The following is a 16,533-nucleotide window of genomic DNA, read 5'->3' as shown; positions in this document are numbered from 1 at the left end:
TATAAAATAAAGAATAGTCATCTTCACACAATATATTTTATAATATATAATATAAAATAAGGATATTTTTATAAAATAATATTAATTTTATAAGATATTTTATAAAAATATTCTTTTTTTTAAAAATATTATTGTATAAAATATTATATATTTATCATTTTTCTACAATAAGATGGGTAATGCAATATATATTTTTAAAGCGTGTAATATCTGTATATTCTTCTTAAAAAAGAAATGAAGTTGTCAATAAAAATAATATTTTTTTTTATTTGGATCTTAAATTTATTTTTTTTAAAAAGTGTATAACGAGAAATGCATATGACAATAAATATCATTTTTCTAATAAAATTATTATTTAAAAAATTAAATTAAGGAAAAAGGCTTTAATTTATTATCTTAAAAAAATATTTAATTTACAATCTTTTAGTTTTTATATGACATGACAAGATTTAATTTGCATTTTAAATTCTTCTCGTAAATCAAGTTTTGCCATGTTAACAATACGAAGATATGCTTTACACAACCACTTACAAATATAATTTTTCAAAAATAAATTCACACGTAACTTGTTGTAATATATCAGTTTATAAATATTTATTTTATAAAAAAAATATTTAATATATTAAGCCTAATCTTGTCAATTTTGTAAGTTTTATAATTGTGAGAATCGTAAATACCTACCATTTTTCTTCCATGTTATACAACTGATTGATTTGAATAAATTATGGAAATTAAGGATTTCATAATATGGTAAGTAGCGGTCGTGTTTCCCAATTCAACAACGTCCAACTTGCGTACAAAATAAAAATAAAAAATAAAAAATAAAAACAACGTCCAAGTTATTTTTCTTATAACAAAAAAAAAAACAAAAAACTTCCAAGTTACCTTATTAAGCGCGTCTTATATTGGCCATCAAACTCTATAAATACGCATACTTCTCGCCTTCCATTTTCTTCCTTCCCTTTTGCCGTTTTCATATCAAAGTTTTCGTCTCCCTTCTCTCTGTCTGAAATATTCTAGGGCTTTCAAGAGCTTTTCATATCTTTGAGGTAATTCTATCAGCGCTTTTATGCACGAGTACTGAATCTGTTGGAATTCTTTTGATCCCATAGTTTTGGTATATGTATATATGTGAGAGAGAGAGAGAGAGAGAGAGAGAGAGAGATTGAATCCTTGTTTTGTTGGTTCCAGATTCTGAATGTTTTTACCTTTCAGGTTTTCGATCTGGTCTTGTTTGGTCAGTAGGAGTTAAAAAGATTCCGCTACGTTTTTTTATATAGCTCTTGAATCAGGTACTACTTCTTCCGCCATTTTCGTTTCGTATTCGTGCAAAAGAATTTAGTTTTCTAATGTGATTGCAACGTACATGAAATGCTGTTGGGATTTATGCCATAATATTCGATGCTTTTTTGACGTTTTCATATGTTTTTGCTGGATCTTAATTTGGCTTGGTCATTAAAAAAATGCGAGGTCGATCGATGAGCTTTTAAAGGTCATTTAAAAGCCAGGCCTGTCTTGCTTTTGCAAGAGAGAGATTTTAAATTTCTTGAAGGTGCATGAAAGGTGTTAGGCAATTGGCCGCTTAAGATTTGATTGCTATTAATTTACTGCATACGGAGCTTTCAAATTAGGCAATTCAGTTTGGTCAAGATTTTACATACTTTGTTTTGTTCGATAATTTATCTTAATTACCCATCAATGCCTATAATTTTTGGTGCAGTAATTATTTTCAATTTTTATTTTCCATAATAAAATAAAACGAAGGCGTGGAGCTGTATAAATTAAAGAAAGTGATGTGACAGCCCATTTGTTTTATTTTATTATGGATTCGTGTTCTGTCGGTTGCTGATAACTAGGTAAAAACATCTTGAATGCTTTTAATTGGCAACGTGTCCTCGTCACTTTCCGTTTGGATGTAACTCATATGGAAGAAAGAAGTTCATGCAACCCTTTGTTTGATCGAGAATATGACGTTTGTTGTTCTATTGGCAGTTTTTAATACTCTTTATTTGTGACCGTGCCAAGAAGTTGCCATTATAAGCATTGACCGAGGATTCGACGAAGAATAACATGCCATAACTTTGTGACCTTAAACTTTGTGTCCAGAATTAATTAATTTTTTTTTTTTTTTAAATCTCTCTTCTCCTCCTTCCCTCTCTATTATATAATATTTTCCACCTTAATAGTTGGGGTTTAAGGTTACGTTTGTCTCGATGAATGTAGCTAGTGTCTTATCCATGTTGGGGATTTTCAATTTTTTTTTTCCCTTTGTTCATTAAATATTATGGATCGAGATTCCGATGTCAATTTGGTAATGCAAAATTTATTATTTCCATGTAATTTTTTTTTTTAAAATACGATCAACTATTTAATGACGTGTCTATGCAAGGAGATATTTTTCTATCTGAGATCAGCAGTACCGTAGACTGTTATAGATCTACGAGAGAATTGTTCTTGTATGCTCAAAAGTAAGCCCACGTGCACCCGTGGAAATCTTGCTACTAGACAAATATGTGAGTCCAGCGATTATCATTTAAATGATCTGTTCCAGGTAAAGTCGATGCATCCGCGAAATGGAGCATTATAAATTAAATTTAGCACTGACTGGAGATTTAGATATTTGGAGATCGACAATATTACAAATATTTATTATATATAGTTGCATTGCATCGGTTCTTGATCAAAAGTTGTGTTGAATAGATATATAGCCATGAAATACATTTTATTTTAACTTGTTTATACAGATCATAAAGAGTATTAGTTCCAATTAATGTTTCAACGCTGATCATGTTTTAGGAAGCTCTAAATAGCGTGATTAAAGCATATATTTTGCTCCAATGGTTGCATGATTTGTAATATTTTCCTGGGAAGGAAAAAGATTGGAGGAGACAAGCTGATTATTCATCAATTTTTTGGTTCCCTCTCTCTCTCTCTCTCACTCTGTGTATATATATTTTAAATTTTCTTCCATGAAATTGGTTTATATATAGTCATCATCATGTCTTATTAACTGTTAGCCTCCGCCTCCGGTCGGGGAGAGCTCCTTTGATCTGCAGACGTTTATTATTATACTTAAAAAGTTTTGGTCGAAGTGGTTTTCCGTGGAAAAATGTTGTAAAGGCAATAGTCGTTTTCCTTCAAAAATTCTTACAGGATCGCTATTCCTGTCAAAGATAAATTGAGATCTGCCCAAATGTCATTATTATTATTATTTTTCTCTTGGATTCTTTCGCGTCACACCTGACAAAATGTCAAAACTTCTCATTTTTCCAAGAGCATTGGTTTCTTAATTAATACCTTCTAGTTTCAGTCATTAGAAAGTGGCTTATTTAAATATTGATGCACTTGTAATTGTTAATAAAGGTTGTAGAATGAATTTATTTTTTGTCTTGTTACTTATTAGTTAATAATTCTGCTTACCTTTAATTAATTTCCTCATTTATCATTCTGCAGGTAGATATCTGTCCTATCTCAAAAGATCAGGGTGCAAATGATGTTCAGTCTCCTCCTATAAATGCAGTGCAGCATTGAAAATGAGAAGGTACACATAGTTTGAACATGTTATGTATTTGATCAGTAGGTTTCTTCCTCTCTGGTAACTATTCTTGTTTTTATATAATGCTTTTGATGTCATCGACAGTTTCCGGGAAGCTTATGCTTGATGGACTGCAAGCCCAGCAGCAGTGACAAGAAGACGTTGAAGAGGTGGTTTTTCATAGACAAAAGAGTTGGGTAGAGAAATCTGGAATAAGTACCACTTGATTCTGCATTTTTATTCACTGGCAATTGACATTGTACACTTAGATTAACCCTTTTTGATCTCCCCTAATCCTAATTAATCTGGATCCAATGGACCTGAAGTCGAATCACGCTTCTCCTGTTTTAACCGATCCTCCACCCATAAACAAGTTAAGACTAGGCATCCCTTCTGGTTTGTTGGCATTGTTGCCTCACTCACAGCCAGGAGCTTTGTTCTCCTCGAGCAAGTATGTAACTATTCCAAGGAAAAAGACCGGAATGATTAATGATGTTCGATCTAATGGTTGGCTGGATGCCATGAAATCCTCTTCACCCCCTCGGAAAAAGCTAATAAAGGATTTCAATGTCGAGGTTGCTTTAGACGATGCTGATATTGCTTCTTGCTCCTGGATGGTATGCCTGCTTTAGCTGTCGTAGATTAAGTTGCTTGACACGCTTATTCTGCTATTGGTTCTAATACTTGATTTTTTTTCCCCTGCTGCTTTCTGATTCTGCAGCTGAAGTATCCATCAGCACTCAATTCTTTTGAGCAAATTATAAATCGTGCGAAGAACAAGAAAATAGCGATCTTTTTAGACTATGATGGTACTCTTTCTCCAATAGTAGATGACCCAGATCGTGCCCTAATGTCTAATGATGTAATATTTCATGCTTATATTTGGTTTTTGAATAAATGTAACCTCTCCCCCATTTTCCCTTTCCGTTCTGACTTTTATGATATCAAACGAACTGTTGTCAGATGCGTTCTGCTGTGAGAAATGTTTCAAAGTACTTTCCAACAGCAATCATCAGCGGAAGAAGCCGTGATAAGGTAACTGAAGATCTTCTTATTGAAGAACCTGAAAGTTCATGTGTATCTTCTGGATGCCATTAGAGTACTCTGATCCATTGCATCTTTCAGGTTTATGAGTTGGTTGGACTCAAAGAACTCTGTTATGCTGGTAGTCATGGAATGGATATTATGGGCACTCTCAGTCACAGTCATGTTTCTAATGACCATTCAAATTGTATTAAATCTAATGAAAAACAGGTAGAGAGATGACACATCCTGTCATGACAATGCGCTCTTCTCCACAAAAGATATTCTAGAACTGGATTTTCCTATTGAAGTTTTTCCACTGCACTAAACTTATCTGTTTCTACTTTTATTTGGTAGGGTAAGAACGTAAATCTCTTCCAACCCGCTAGAGAGTTTTTACCTTTGATTGACGAGGTGCACGATCCCTTTCCATTTCTTATATCAATTTAGGCTTTGATTTATCTTCATATTAATTTACTGAATTCATCATGATCTTGTTTTATGCAGGTTTTTAGAACCCTCGTTGAGAATACCAAAGGGATCAAAGGCGCAAAAGTTGAGAATCACAAGTTTTGTGCCTCTGTACATTACCGTAACGTAGATGAGATGGTGACGAATATTTTCGGTGCTTAAGTTTACCAATTTTTCGTATACCTTCATAATGCACGATTTTAATTCAGTTTTTCATCGTTTTCTGACTTCAGAATTGGCCTACGATTGCACAATGTGTCCATGATATTCTAAAGGACTATCCCCGATTGAAATTAACCCATGGGCGGAAGGTAGTTTTGCTCAATCTTTCATGAACACCGATGTGTATATTTTCCCTATACACTTGTATGTATGTGAAAGTTCATGATCACCATTAATCTTGTGTAAAGATTTAAGCAGCTTTCCATGTTGACAGAATTAACTTGGGTTTTCCCACTTCTCAGGTTTTAGAAATCCGTCCTGTGATTGACTGGAACAAAGGAAAAGCAGTTGAATTTCTGCTTGAATCTCTTGGTATTGACCTCTTCTGTCTCATTTTTCACGATGATAAGGATCTAGGATACAGTTTTTTCTAACTTTTGTCTGTCAATGGATGCTGCCTGCAGGGCTCAGTAATAGGAATGATGTGCTTCCAATCTATATTGGAGATGACAGGACCGATGAAGATGCATTCAAGGTACGTAGCACCGCTAGCTGTGACTGCATTTAATTATAGCTGTTTGTAATTAATTATGAAAATGTATTTGCAATGTCGTTTATTAATCCATTAAATATGCTAATAATTTATATATATATATATATATAATAAAAAAAGCCTCTCAAATCAATTAGCGTAAAAGAACGTATTTTATTTTATAACTATAATGGATTCTATAAAATTAACTTTTTTTCTAATATTTCACCAGGTATTGCGGGAGGGTAATCGAGGTTATGGAATACTGGTATCTGCTGTCCCAAAGGAAACCAATGCATTCTACTCTCTCAAGAACCCCGATGAGGTTTGCAACTTTGATCTGCATATCTTGGATTTCTGCATGTTCTTTTCTTATGCTTTCAGCGCCTGATTGACATACAAGAAACCTGTAAAAAAAAAATATGCAGGTCATGAAATTCCTCAACTGCCTGGTGACATGGGAGCACGACCAAACTAAGTCCGCTATTCATCGGAGGAGCATAGAGTGATCAATTTATAGCCATAGTTGGTATTTCTGATTGTTTTACTTCGTAATAATTAAACAAGGCTATTCGAGCCAGCTGAATTATTTCAGATCTGAATTGACATTTTTGTATGTATTTTGTAAGTCCTTTTTGGCCAAAAGTGGTCTACTCTTGTTCACACTTGTGCCCTTTAATTGAGTCGATTTTTTTTTAAACAATATCCTGACTAATCTTGAGAGTGCACAATCGTTCAAAACTTCAAATTGAGTTTTTTACAAGTGCATTTTGAGTAATTTAACGGAAAAATTCTCAAATTTGATATAGTTTTTAGAGATTTTTTTTTTTTTTTAAGGTAGAACAAACTCCATTCATTTATAACGGGGCATCACAAATTAGACATCAGACATACAGAATACAAGCTAATTACTGCTTTTAAGACTTCCCAATACATAAATTTCTTTGTGATTGACATGGTCTAATCCATTCATGTAACTCTCTACAGAGACAACACTCTATTTGAAGACAGATTTAACAAACTCTATATTCTGTCCTAAGATAGAATTAAGCAACCCCACACTTTATTTAAGACGGAGTAGATGACACATTCTAAAGACAAAAATCCAAGAGACTATATTTTTTTAACCTAAAACAAAGAAAATAACAGAAAACGTAAAAGATACATAGGAAAATAGCGAATTACAGTTTGGAAAGCTAATAGATCCGTATTTTCAATCTTAGAGGAAATAAAAAAAGCAAACACCGAGACTGTAGTGGCACATGAGGGACACGCGCCACCTTAGAAGTACGGCGGAACATCAAGTTTGAAGAAATCGATGGCCCTGGTCCCAGAAAAGCTGCGCGTGTAGCTCACGCGCCGCTCTGTTCAACAAAATTTTTGTCCATCTAAACTATCGGTGCCTTGGAAATCTTGTAGTGGGGCATGTGGTGGTTGCCTAACTCCGGAGAACAACATATCTTTAGTTCACCCTACTATGAACGGAAAAAACAAACAAAACTAGAAAAATAAAAGAAAAACAAGAGAGAACCTTATACCTAGAGGGAACAATCTCCAAATCCAAGACCTTTACCACTTAAGCCAACTCTTAAGATTGTTTAATTGAGTGATTATTTCATGTTGTTTACCACTGTGATACCGATGGAATTCATTGTAGAATTTATTAGATTTTATGACTTTGAGATTGTTTGTGTAGCCTAGAAAAAATTATTGTACTCTGCAAAATTATAATGCTTATTGGTTAAGCTCTAAATGCTTACATTATTGAGGCCTTATGTCCAATAAGGCATATCCAAAATTACTTTCTTTAGGCATTATTTAAGAACCAATTAATCCTTGATATAGAAACCCAAAAACAACTGTTGAGAGACAATCCTAGACACTTTTGTTCCTCTCACAAAAAGCCCAAGGGAGAGAAATCTTTTTTTTTTTTTTTCCCCCAAAAGATGGAAATTTACTCTTAATTCAAGCTCTTAACGGTTGGTATAATTTTGCCAAACGCAAGGAGAACAGTACACTTACTTGACTTTCATGTAAAAAGTAAGGTAGTTGCTGAGTCGTTGACGGGCCACAACAGTCACCCAATGCATCATCAGTTATGGACTCAAACCCAATGCTATTTAGGACTCTTTATAATTGTAAAATAATAGTTACAATTGTGAGGATGTAAGTATCGTAAAATTATTTTAAAAAAATTAAATAAATACGAAATTTATATGAAAAGAAAATTAATTTTTTAATAATAAATCTCATTTTTTTTAAAACGATTACATGATATTTACGCATTCCACGACTGTACATAGCATTACTCTTTATAATTTATTTTATAATCAATTAATATAATTATTATATTTTTAAAATTAATTTTAATTTTACATAATAACTCTCAAATTAAAATAGAATTATAAGTTTATCGTGTGCCACTCGAGATAAAAGGAACATTCGAGATCAAAGAAACCTATTTGCTTGTGATCAACAGATAGTACAAAGGCAGAAATTAATATTAAAGCCGGTCCAAACTCCAAAATTTGTGAACAATTTTCCTTATATCTTCGTGAATTGTTAAAACTTGTTTAAATTAAAAGTTATTCGTTTGTACAGTGAGATAAGATGAGATGAGATAGTTTTAGATAAAAGTTAAATAAAAGATTACTAGAATACTATTTTTTAATATTATTATTTTTTGAAATTTTAAAATTTTAAATTGTTTATTATATTTTGTATGAAAATTTGAAAAAATTATAATAATGAAATGAGATGAAATTGTTTCTGTATCCAAGCGGGATCTAAGACCTCTCCAATTTACTATATGATTTGGGATTAAAAAAAATTCTAAATTTATTTATTTTTATCTATATAAATGGTTTATTTCATGAAGAAATAAGAAGATTAACCTCTTTATGGAGTTTGTCCTCGTGTTGTTATTTATAGAAGAGGGTAATCTCTTTTAGACTTGGCTTGATCGGTTTGTTTAGGGAAATTATTCTTCCTAATTCTTGCAATGGGGCCATCCTTGCAACAACTTTGCCAAACAGGCAGAAAAATTACGAGTAAAAGTTGTTTGATTGGCTGGACTTGTGCTTTTCTTCCGTGGCCTGTCTTCAGCTATTTCATGCTTGGGAATATAATAATAAAGCTTATTCAAAATTGGAGGTGGAAGGATGGAAAAGTTTAAAGCAAGATCTGTATTATTCACTTTAAAATGTGAAGGGTGGGTCCTTGATTTGTAGGCTTCTGGACACATGAATCAGTCCACAACAAACCCACGTCACCAGGCAAATCATGTCCATCTTCTTGCATGACTTGTTCACATGATTTGATATAACGGCCCCGGGGATATATAGATATAAATATATATATATATATATATATATATATATATCTACACATAAAATCAGCCAACTGATTTGGACCGGTTCAAACTTGCCGTTGGAGTTCAGAATTGACAGAAACTGACAGAGAATCGGTTAGTCATGAGTGGTAAATTAAAAAAACTGGCATCGGCTAGTTTGGCTCTCGTTTGAACTAATCAAAAATCGATAAACCGATAAATATTAACAACCTGTTTTTTTTTAATTATATATATCATTATTAAACGATGCCGTTTCACTTATTTAAGTAAAACAACATCGTTCTACTTCTTTAGTTTAAAAAAAACTAAAGGGAACAACACCGTTTGGCATAAGCCAAACTATACCATTGTTACCTAGGGCTTATTCAAATCTCCTCCCTCTCCTTCTCTTCTCATTCGAGCCCTCAGCTGTCAGCCGTCTCCCTCATTTCATCTCCAGCTTCAGCAGCCGTCGTCCTCCACTCCACTCCCCACTTTTCAGCTATAGCGACAGCTGTAGCGGCCCAACCTCCACGACGTCCAGGTCCCTCCGGCATTGCCAAACCAACAAATTTTTTTTGTTTATTTCTATTTTCTTGATTCTGTTGTTTATTATTTTTTTGGATTCTTAGATGATTAGGGTTTATCTAATTTCGAAATTGTTATAATGCTGTATATTTTTTAATTTTGTGGTTGGATTGAAATTCTTAGATGATTAGGACTATTCATTGAATGACTACTTTGGGCAATTGAATTGCAAGACACCCAGGCAACTGATTTCCAACAAACCGCCAAACCTACCGTGAATCGATCGGCAATTGCACCGGCTAGTTTTACTCCTTACACGGTATGTTGTCAGCCGATTTTTTTCCCCAAAACATTAGTTTCAATTGGTTTCAATTTTTGCACAAAATTGAACCGAGAGGTTAGTTTTTCACCCATAAGTTATAGTTCAAAAGACCATCGTGTAAAATTAAAGTATGTCAAACAATTACCGAATGTGTTCATGAATTTGTTTGTACTACAATATATATAATATCTATGTTAGGATTAATTGGATATCTAGAGACGACTTTGAAATAGATTAGTGGAAGTAAATAATAAAATCGACAATCTCACACATAAAATATCAAGATTTAAGTGGTTCGGTTTAAACAAGTCTACATCCACTGGCATGATTAGTCATAATGAATTCACTATCAAATAAAGGTGAAATACAAGATATCAATTACAAAATCTTTTAATCTCAAAGTCTCAATACACTCAATGAGCTTTCAAGAATCTCACAAAAGGAATTCTTTCACTTTTCTCTGTATTGGCCACTACTCTCTACATGTCTCACTTTTAAAACAATATGTTTATACATCAAATGACTTGAGAATTTAGTTTTCTGAATATTTGCTCGAATTGACTATGGAGTGAACAACTTGAAATGATATTTTTTTCAATAGAAATCAAGCCATCATTCTAATAATTTATATGGATTTGGTAAGACAAATATGACAACCGAAGATCGCTCCTCAATATGACATTCTTTAAAGAGTCATATTATTCCCATTTTATTTTTCGTTTAGCTACTATCGGTTGATTTGATGACACATTAAAAAAAAAAAAAGAGTTGATGAATAGTATATTTTATCTCTCAAAATCACGGTTACATTGCGTGTTTGTATAAATAATATTCCACAAAATGTGATATCGAATATTGTAATAATAATAATAATAATCTAAAAATTGGAATAGTATAGATGTAGATGTAATCTGGTATCATTCTCATCCCTCCAGTTCCTTTTGGAGGAAATGCGCGTGGAACATGATGCGAGACTGTGGGCCGGCCAGCATGTTTAAACTGGAGAGGCAGGTAGGGCATTATATGAGCACGCAAATGGAGACTATACAAAAGAAAGGTACGTTTTTGTCTGGTTTTATGTGGTTTGTTTTTATTAGCTTTGTCTTTGGTTAATAATGAGTAGGGCTGGGCGCAAAATTTCCAGATCTCCACTCGTGAGGTCTCCATTAATGCAATTTACTGTTATCTTTGAATAAAACAGTAAATAATTTTGAGAAGAACAGATTTTACCCTTTTGATATGAATAATGATAGGATTATTACCATTTTACTACCAATGATCTATCACTCTTTTTATATTTGATTTTTTTTAATTTTTTATTTTACTTAATGATTAAGGAAGTGTGTATTAATAAAGTTATATATTTTTTAAAATTTTTCTTAATAATTAAGGATGTTAAAAAAATACATAAAAGAAAATAATAATAAAATAAAAAAATTTGAAATGATCAACTTAAGTAGTAGATGGGTAGTAATAGAGTAGTAACCCTATCACTACCATTTTCTTATTGGTTGAAGATGGTTATATACACGTCTGTATAGAGAGTTTATATGAGTACAATAACTATTGTTTGAATATTTGAATTATACATGCGATAAGTGCTATCTCTCTAATTCATTAGATAAACTTAATCTTGAATCTTGAATTGTTGTTGAGGTTGTTGCCTAGGTTCAGGATGACATTTATCTTCAATAAACCGCCAGCATGGAACACATGATTTCATTTAATTATTAATGCGAACAATGTTATTCACATGCCGTTTTTCAGTTGGTCTACTTCCGTTTTGGCTCGTGTCCCCGGCATTGGTTTCCCCAAAAATATTAAAAGTTTCTATCAACAAGCTTGCTTATTGACGTACAAAATACATTACCAACGTATTTGCTATATTAGTTTGCTTAAAAAGTAATCATATTTTGAATCTTATCACGATTTACATGATTTTATAACAAGTTGATGCATTTAAACATCGAGGACTTATAAATAGTAAAACTCCGAAATATATTATTACGAGTCAAAATTGTAGTCAATTGATATTTTATGGAAAATTCCCAGTTCCAATTTAGGCAAGACGAGAAGAACAGCAATCTAAGAGACGAGAAACATCCGGGTCAAAGTTGTCATTAGTTGATGTTTATGGCAGATGACCCAGCTCTGCTCCAATTAAAAAGACGAGATGGGAAGAACGGCTACGTAACTTGCATGCTTAACTTGTGACAAAGAATATTCTAAGTTTTTAATCTAGTGTTTTGATTTGAAGTCATTGCAGGAATTGGACCCAAAACTTTTCGAGCAAATGACCAAAACGGATGTTGAGAGTTCAATCATTTATGCCAAACCCAAAGCTTTAATTCCATTGCCAATAAAAGCAGCAAAACCCCAAATCCATGCCGCAAAAAATGAGTCTCACATGAATGAAACTACGCTGTACACTGTTATGGAATGTTGCATCAATTAAGCTATTTTGGGAAACGAGGTGATGTAAATATTAAATAGTAGTAAAAATTAATAAATGAATAATGATAAAATATTAAATAATAATAAATAATTAAAAAATAATAATAAAATATAAAATAGTAATAAATCATCCGACTACCAAACACAGCTTTATATACGCAGTTTCTGCTTTCTTGCAAATCCCTCTCTCTCTCGCTCGCTGCTCAATAACATAGAGCTCATCCACAAATCCGCCATATGAACAAAAGCGTTTCTATCCTGAGTATCCTCTGACGCTCGAAGAGCAACTTGCGGGCTTTCCTCCATCTCCTTCTTCTCTTTAAGATCATTTTCTGGCTACACTCCCTGATCTCTTCTGTTAGTAAACAAACATCAGGTACCATGCTGGAGTCCGACCCATTCCGTGACTTCTCAAAGCATGAGGACCCCTCCATCGCCCTCCCATGCTCGTACATTTCTCTTCCCGATGGACCTCACACCCGGGAATTAGCTTCGGCGAGGCGCATGCCACCCAAGGGGGCTATATTCAAGGTCTTTTCTGGGGTTTTGATGCTCGCTTCATTCTTCGCCATTATCGTCGGTGGTAGGAACTCAGATGTCCATGCAAATGGGAATGCGTTATTGGCTACATCGACATCATCGATGGCGTCGGAGCCGTTGCGGCCGGTGTCCCGTGGGGTATCCGCTGGCGTCTCGGAGAAAGCGAACCGCGTATTTTCCGGCATCGAAGTCGTTTCGTTTCCATGGAACAATACCATGTTGTCATGGCAGAGGACTGCTTACCATTTCCAGCCGGAGAAGAATTGGATGAATGGTACCTTTTTTTTATTCTTTACAATTGTTTTTGTTCTGTCCTTGCTTGCTTGTTAGTTTTTTCTATTTCTTGTTAAGAAAGATAAAACCTTTTTTCCAAGTTCTGAACATCTCCACATAATCTCTATTTGAATTCTGTTAGTCTCAAAATCGAAACTTCAAAGATATCTGCATTACCGGGCTAGAACAAAGGAATAATGATTCAACTGAGAATAAACAGAATGAATTAAAATTGTCTTCAGGCATCTAAAAGAGGATAGGCATTAACATACAAAATTCATATAGAATAGTGATGAAGGCATTCATATTGCCCGGGGAAAAGTGTGCGCAACTGGTTTGCAGAGTTACATGCTTTTCCACGTTTTCCGACGGTGACGTTGCAGCCACCTATGGCAGTTAGAATGCCAAATATGTATTTTAAGCAATTATATCTCACCGTATCAATTGAATTATTTTGTTTGATCTTGTTCTTATAAAATGCTTATCTTGTTCCCTTTTTTTCTCCTGGTTGCGCGCTTCAATTATGATCATGCTTTGATGGGGGAATCTGGTTTAATCTGCTTCAGATCCTAACGGTAAGACCCTTTTCTTTTCTTTTTTTGAAAAATTATTAAGTAGTAATACGGATTACGTGATACTATTAATCTATCACAAGATGTCGACATTAAAATATTAATTTTTAATACTAGCATGACATGAAAATATCACGTCTATGACTACTTAATAACTATTTGCCTTTACTAAGGTCGTCGGATAATAGGCTGCCAAATGTCTTCCTTTTCTTTCTTTTCTTTGCCTGATTGTTGACCAATATTAAACACCTGTTCAGGCCCTATGTACTACAAGGGATGGTACCACTTTTTTTACCAATACAATCCTAATGGACCAGTGTGGGGTGACATAGTCTGGGGCCATGCCGCGTCCAAGGACCTGATCCATTGGCTTCATCTCCCTTTAGCAATGGTTGCTGATCAGTGGTATGATTTGAACGGTGTTTGGACTGGTTCTGCTACACTCCTTCCTGATGGCCGAGTTATCATGCTTTACACTGGATCCACCAATGAATCCGTGCAGGTTCAAAATCTTGCATATCCCGCCAACCTATCTGATCCCCTCCTCGTAAACTGGGAGAAGTACTCCGGCAACCCCGTTCTTCGCCCTCCGCCGGGCGTTGATTTGAAGGACTTCCGTGACCCGACAACGGCTTGGTATACATCAGATGGGAAATGGAACATTGCCATAGGGTCCAAGGTTAACAAAACAGGCATTACTTTGATATACCATACTGAGGACTTCAAGAGCTACGAGCTTTTAGATGGGGTACTGCATGCTGTCCCTGGCACTGGAATGTGGGAATGTGTGGACTTCTATCCTGTGTCGAAGATATCTGGAAAAGGTTTGGACACGTCGGCTAATGGACCTGAAGTGAAGCATGTATTGAAGACAAGTCTTGACAATGATAAGAACGATTATTATGCAATTGGGACTTATGATGAGAAGGCTGGTAGATGGGTTCCAGATAACTCAAAAATTGGTATTGAATTGAGGTATGACTATGGGATATTTTACGCTTCCAAGTCGTTTTATGATCTGCATAAGGGAAGGAGGGTGTTGTGGGGTTGGATTAAAGAGTCCGATAGTGAAATAGCGGATGTGAAGAAGGGCTGGGCATCGGTTCAGGTATGTTGATTTCTTCCTACTTCTAGCCTCATGAGTCATAGATTATTATGTCCTTTCTTTATTTGTTAACGGAGCCAAAAGAAAAATCATTAGCTTGTGCAAATCTCGCAAAATTCAATTTCCTTGAAAAGAATTTTATGTTTTTGTATTGATCATCCAGAGTATTCCAAGGACAGTCTTGCTTGATACAAAAACTGGTACTAATTTGCTTCAATGGCCGGTGGAGGAGGTAGACAGTTTGAGATTGACCAGCAGAGAGTTTGAAAGGGTGGAGGTCAAGGCAGGATCTGTTGTTCCACTAGATATTGATGCAGCCACACAGCTTGATATTTTCGCCGAGTTTGAGTTAGATAAGGAGGCTTTGGAGATGACAGCACAAACCAATGTGGAATTCAGCTGCAGCACCAGTGGTGGAGCTGCTGAACGGGGTGCACTGGGACCCTTTGGACTTCTTGTGCTTGCAGATGATAGCCTTTCCGAGCAAACTCCTGTGTATTTTTTTGTTGCCAAAGGAACTGATGGCAATCTCAAAACTTTCTTCTGTGCGGATCAAACAAGGTATTCTACATCCGTTCAAACTGTTTACTCAAGAAGTGAAATGTTTGTTAGTTTTATGAAACATGACTTGGTAGTGTTCCAATCACAAAACCCATTATTTTGGCTGTTCTAATAGGCCCTCTTTGAACCACATACCTTAATTGTTTCCTTTCAGGTCGTCCGAGGCAACTGATGTTAATAAACAAATTTATGGGAGCTCTGTTCCAGTACTAAAAGATGAAAAATTATCTGTGAGGATACTGGTAAGTTGAACCTTGGTTTTAGTTACACATGAACGAAGAATACCTGCCCTCCCTAGTTATCTATATCCATCAACTTAATACTGCATGGAAATTATGCTAATCCAGGTGGATCATTCAATAGTAGAAATCTTTGCTCAAGGTGGGAGAACATGCATCACATCGCGTGTTTATCCAACAAAGGCAATCTATGGGGCTGCTCGGCTATTTCTATTCAACAATGCTACTGGTGCCAGTGTGACTTCCTCAGTCAAGATATGGCAGATGAATTCTGCATTCATACGCCCCTTCCAGCCTGGCCAAGATGCTTAAATTGGTTCAAGAAACAGAAGATGGTGATAAAAACAAGAAGCGCTTCTTTGGCAATCTGCATAATGCATCAAAAGTACCAACTCCAATCATTTTTTTTTTGGTCTGGTGGGAAGGGAATAAAAAAGAACATAGATTTAGGAACCTGTTGCGGCATAACACAAGATTAATCACAACGAGCATCTGCAATCGGTGCATTGAAGATTGAGTTTGATGCCCTGTTTTGTAGCATTAGTTCGATGCCATATTTTTTCCCCATATAAGTGAAAAGGGTCAATTTCTTACATGAACAATGAAATGAAGAAACCCCATTTATCATGTGCTTGACTTCTGCCTGTTCCTTGTAGTTGCCGTTGCCAAATCCTGCAATTAATGACATTGTGTAAGCAGGAAATAATTATTTTGATCGAAATACATACATCGAAATAATGTTTAATTTAATGTCACTCAAAGTAATTATAATCCATTTTTAATATTTTATAAGCAATCGAATCTTTATTTATCTATTTCTCTTGGCAACCCAATTATTTTTCTTTTTTTTTACACATCCCATTGCAAGTTGCAATCCAATCAAAT

General features: G+C 34.7%; 2 protein-coding genes across 4 annotated transcripts; both read left to right on the top strand.

Annotated features, from left to right (window-relative positions):
* Positions 1–911: 911 nt before the first annotated feature.
* Positions 912–6,418, top strand: LOC121236879 (probable trehalose-phosphate phosphatase F). 3 transcript variants are annotated; one of them, XM_041133376.1, is made up of 14 exons: positions 912–1,049; positions 1,216–1,292; positions 3,454–3,541; positions 3,641–4,152; positions 4,257–4,397; positions 4,499–4,570; positions 4,661–4,789; positions 4,916–4,972; positions 5,066–5,167; positions 5,263–5,340; positions 5,494–5,563; positions 5,656–5,726; positions 5,956–6,048; positions 6,152–6,418. In XM_041133376.1, the coding sequence occupies exons 4-14, from the start codon at positions 3,850–3,852 to the stop codon at positions 6,230–6,232; spliced, it is 1,197 nt and encodes a 398-aa protein (XP_040989310.1). In that variant the 5' UTR covers positions 912–1,049; positions 1,216–1,292; positions 3,454–3,541; positions 3,641–3,849; the 3' UTR covers positions 6,233–6,418. The 3 variants fall into 3 exon arrangements, with proteins under 3 accessions (XP_040989310.1, XP_040989311.1, XP_040989312.1); XM_041133377.1 differs by lacking the exons at positions 912–1,049; positions 1,216–1,292 and adding an exon at positions 2,134–2,551; XM_041133378.1 differs by lacking the exons at positions 912–1,049; positions 1,216–1,292 and adding an exon at positions 2,390–2,513.
* Positions 6,419–12,516: 6,098 nt separating this feature from the next.
* Positions 12,517–16,241, top strand: LOC121236877 (acid beta-fructofuranosidase-like). The gene is made up of 6 exons (XM_041133374.1): positions 12,517–13,172; positions 13,738–13,746; positions 14,001–14,851; positions 15,012–15,409; positions 15,564–15,651; positions 15,757–16,241. Exons 1-6 carry the CDS (start codon positions 12,740–12,742, stop codon positions 15,958–15,960), a joined length of 1,983 nt encoding a protein of 660 aa, XP_040989308.1. The 5' UTR covers positions 12,517–12,739; the 3' UTR covers positions 15,961–16,241.
* The last annotated feature ends 292 nt before the right edge of the window (positions 16,242–16,533 follow it).

The sequence above is a fragment of the Juglans microcarpa x Juglans regia genome, chromosome 6S (genome assembly GCF_004785595.1).
Source record: "Juglans microcarpa x Juglans regia isolate MS1-56 chromosome 6S, Jm3101_v1.0, whole genome shotgun sequence".
NCBI lineage: Eukaryota > Viridiplantae > Streptophyta > Magnoliopsida > Fagales > Juglandaceae > Juglans > Juglans microcarpa x Juglans regia.
Note: the sequence above shows the minus strand (reverse complement) of the source record. Positions and strands in the feature narration are given on the sequence as shown.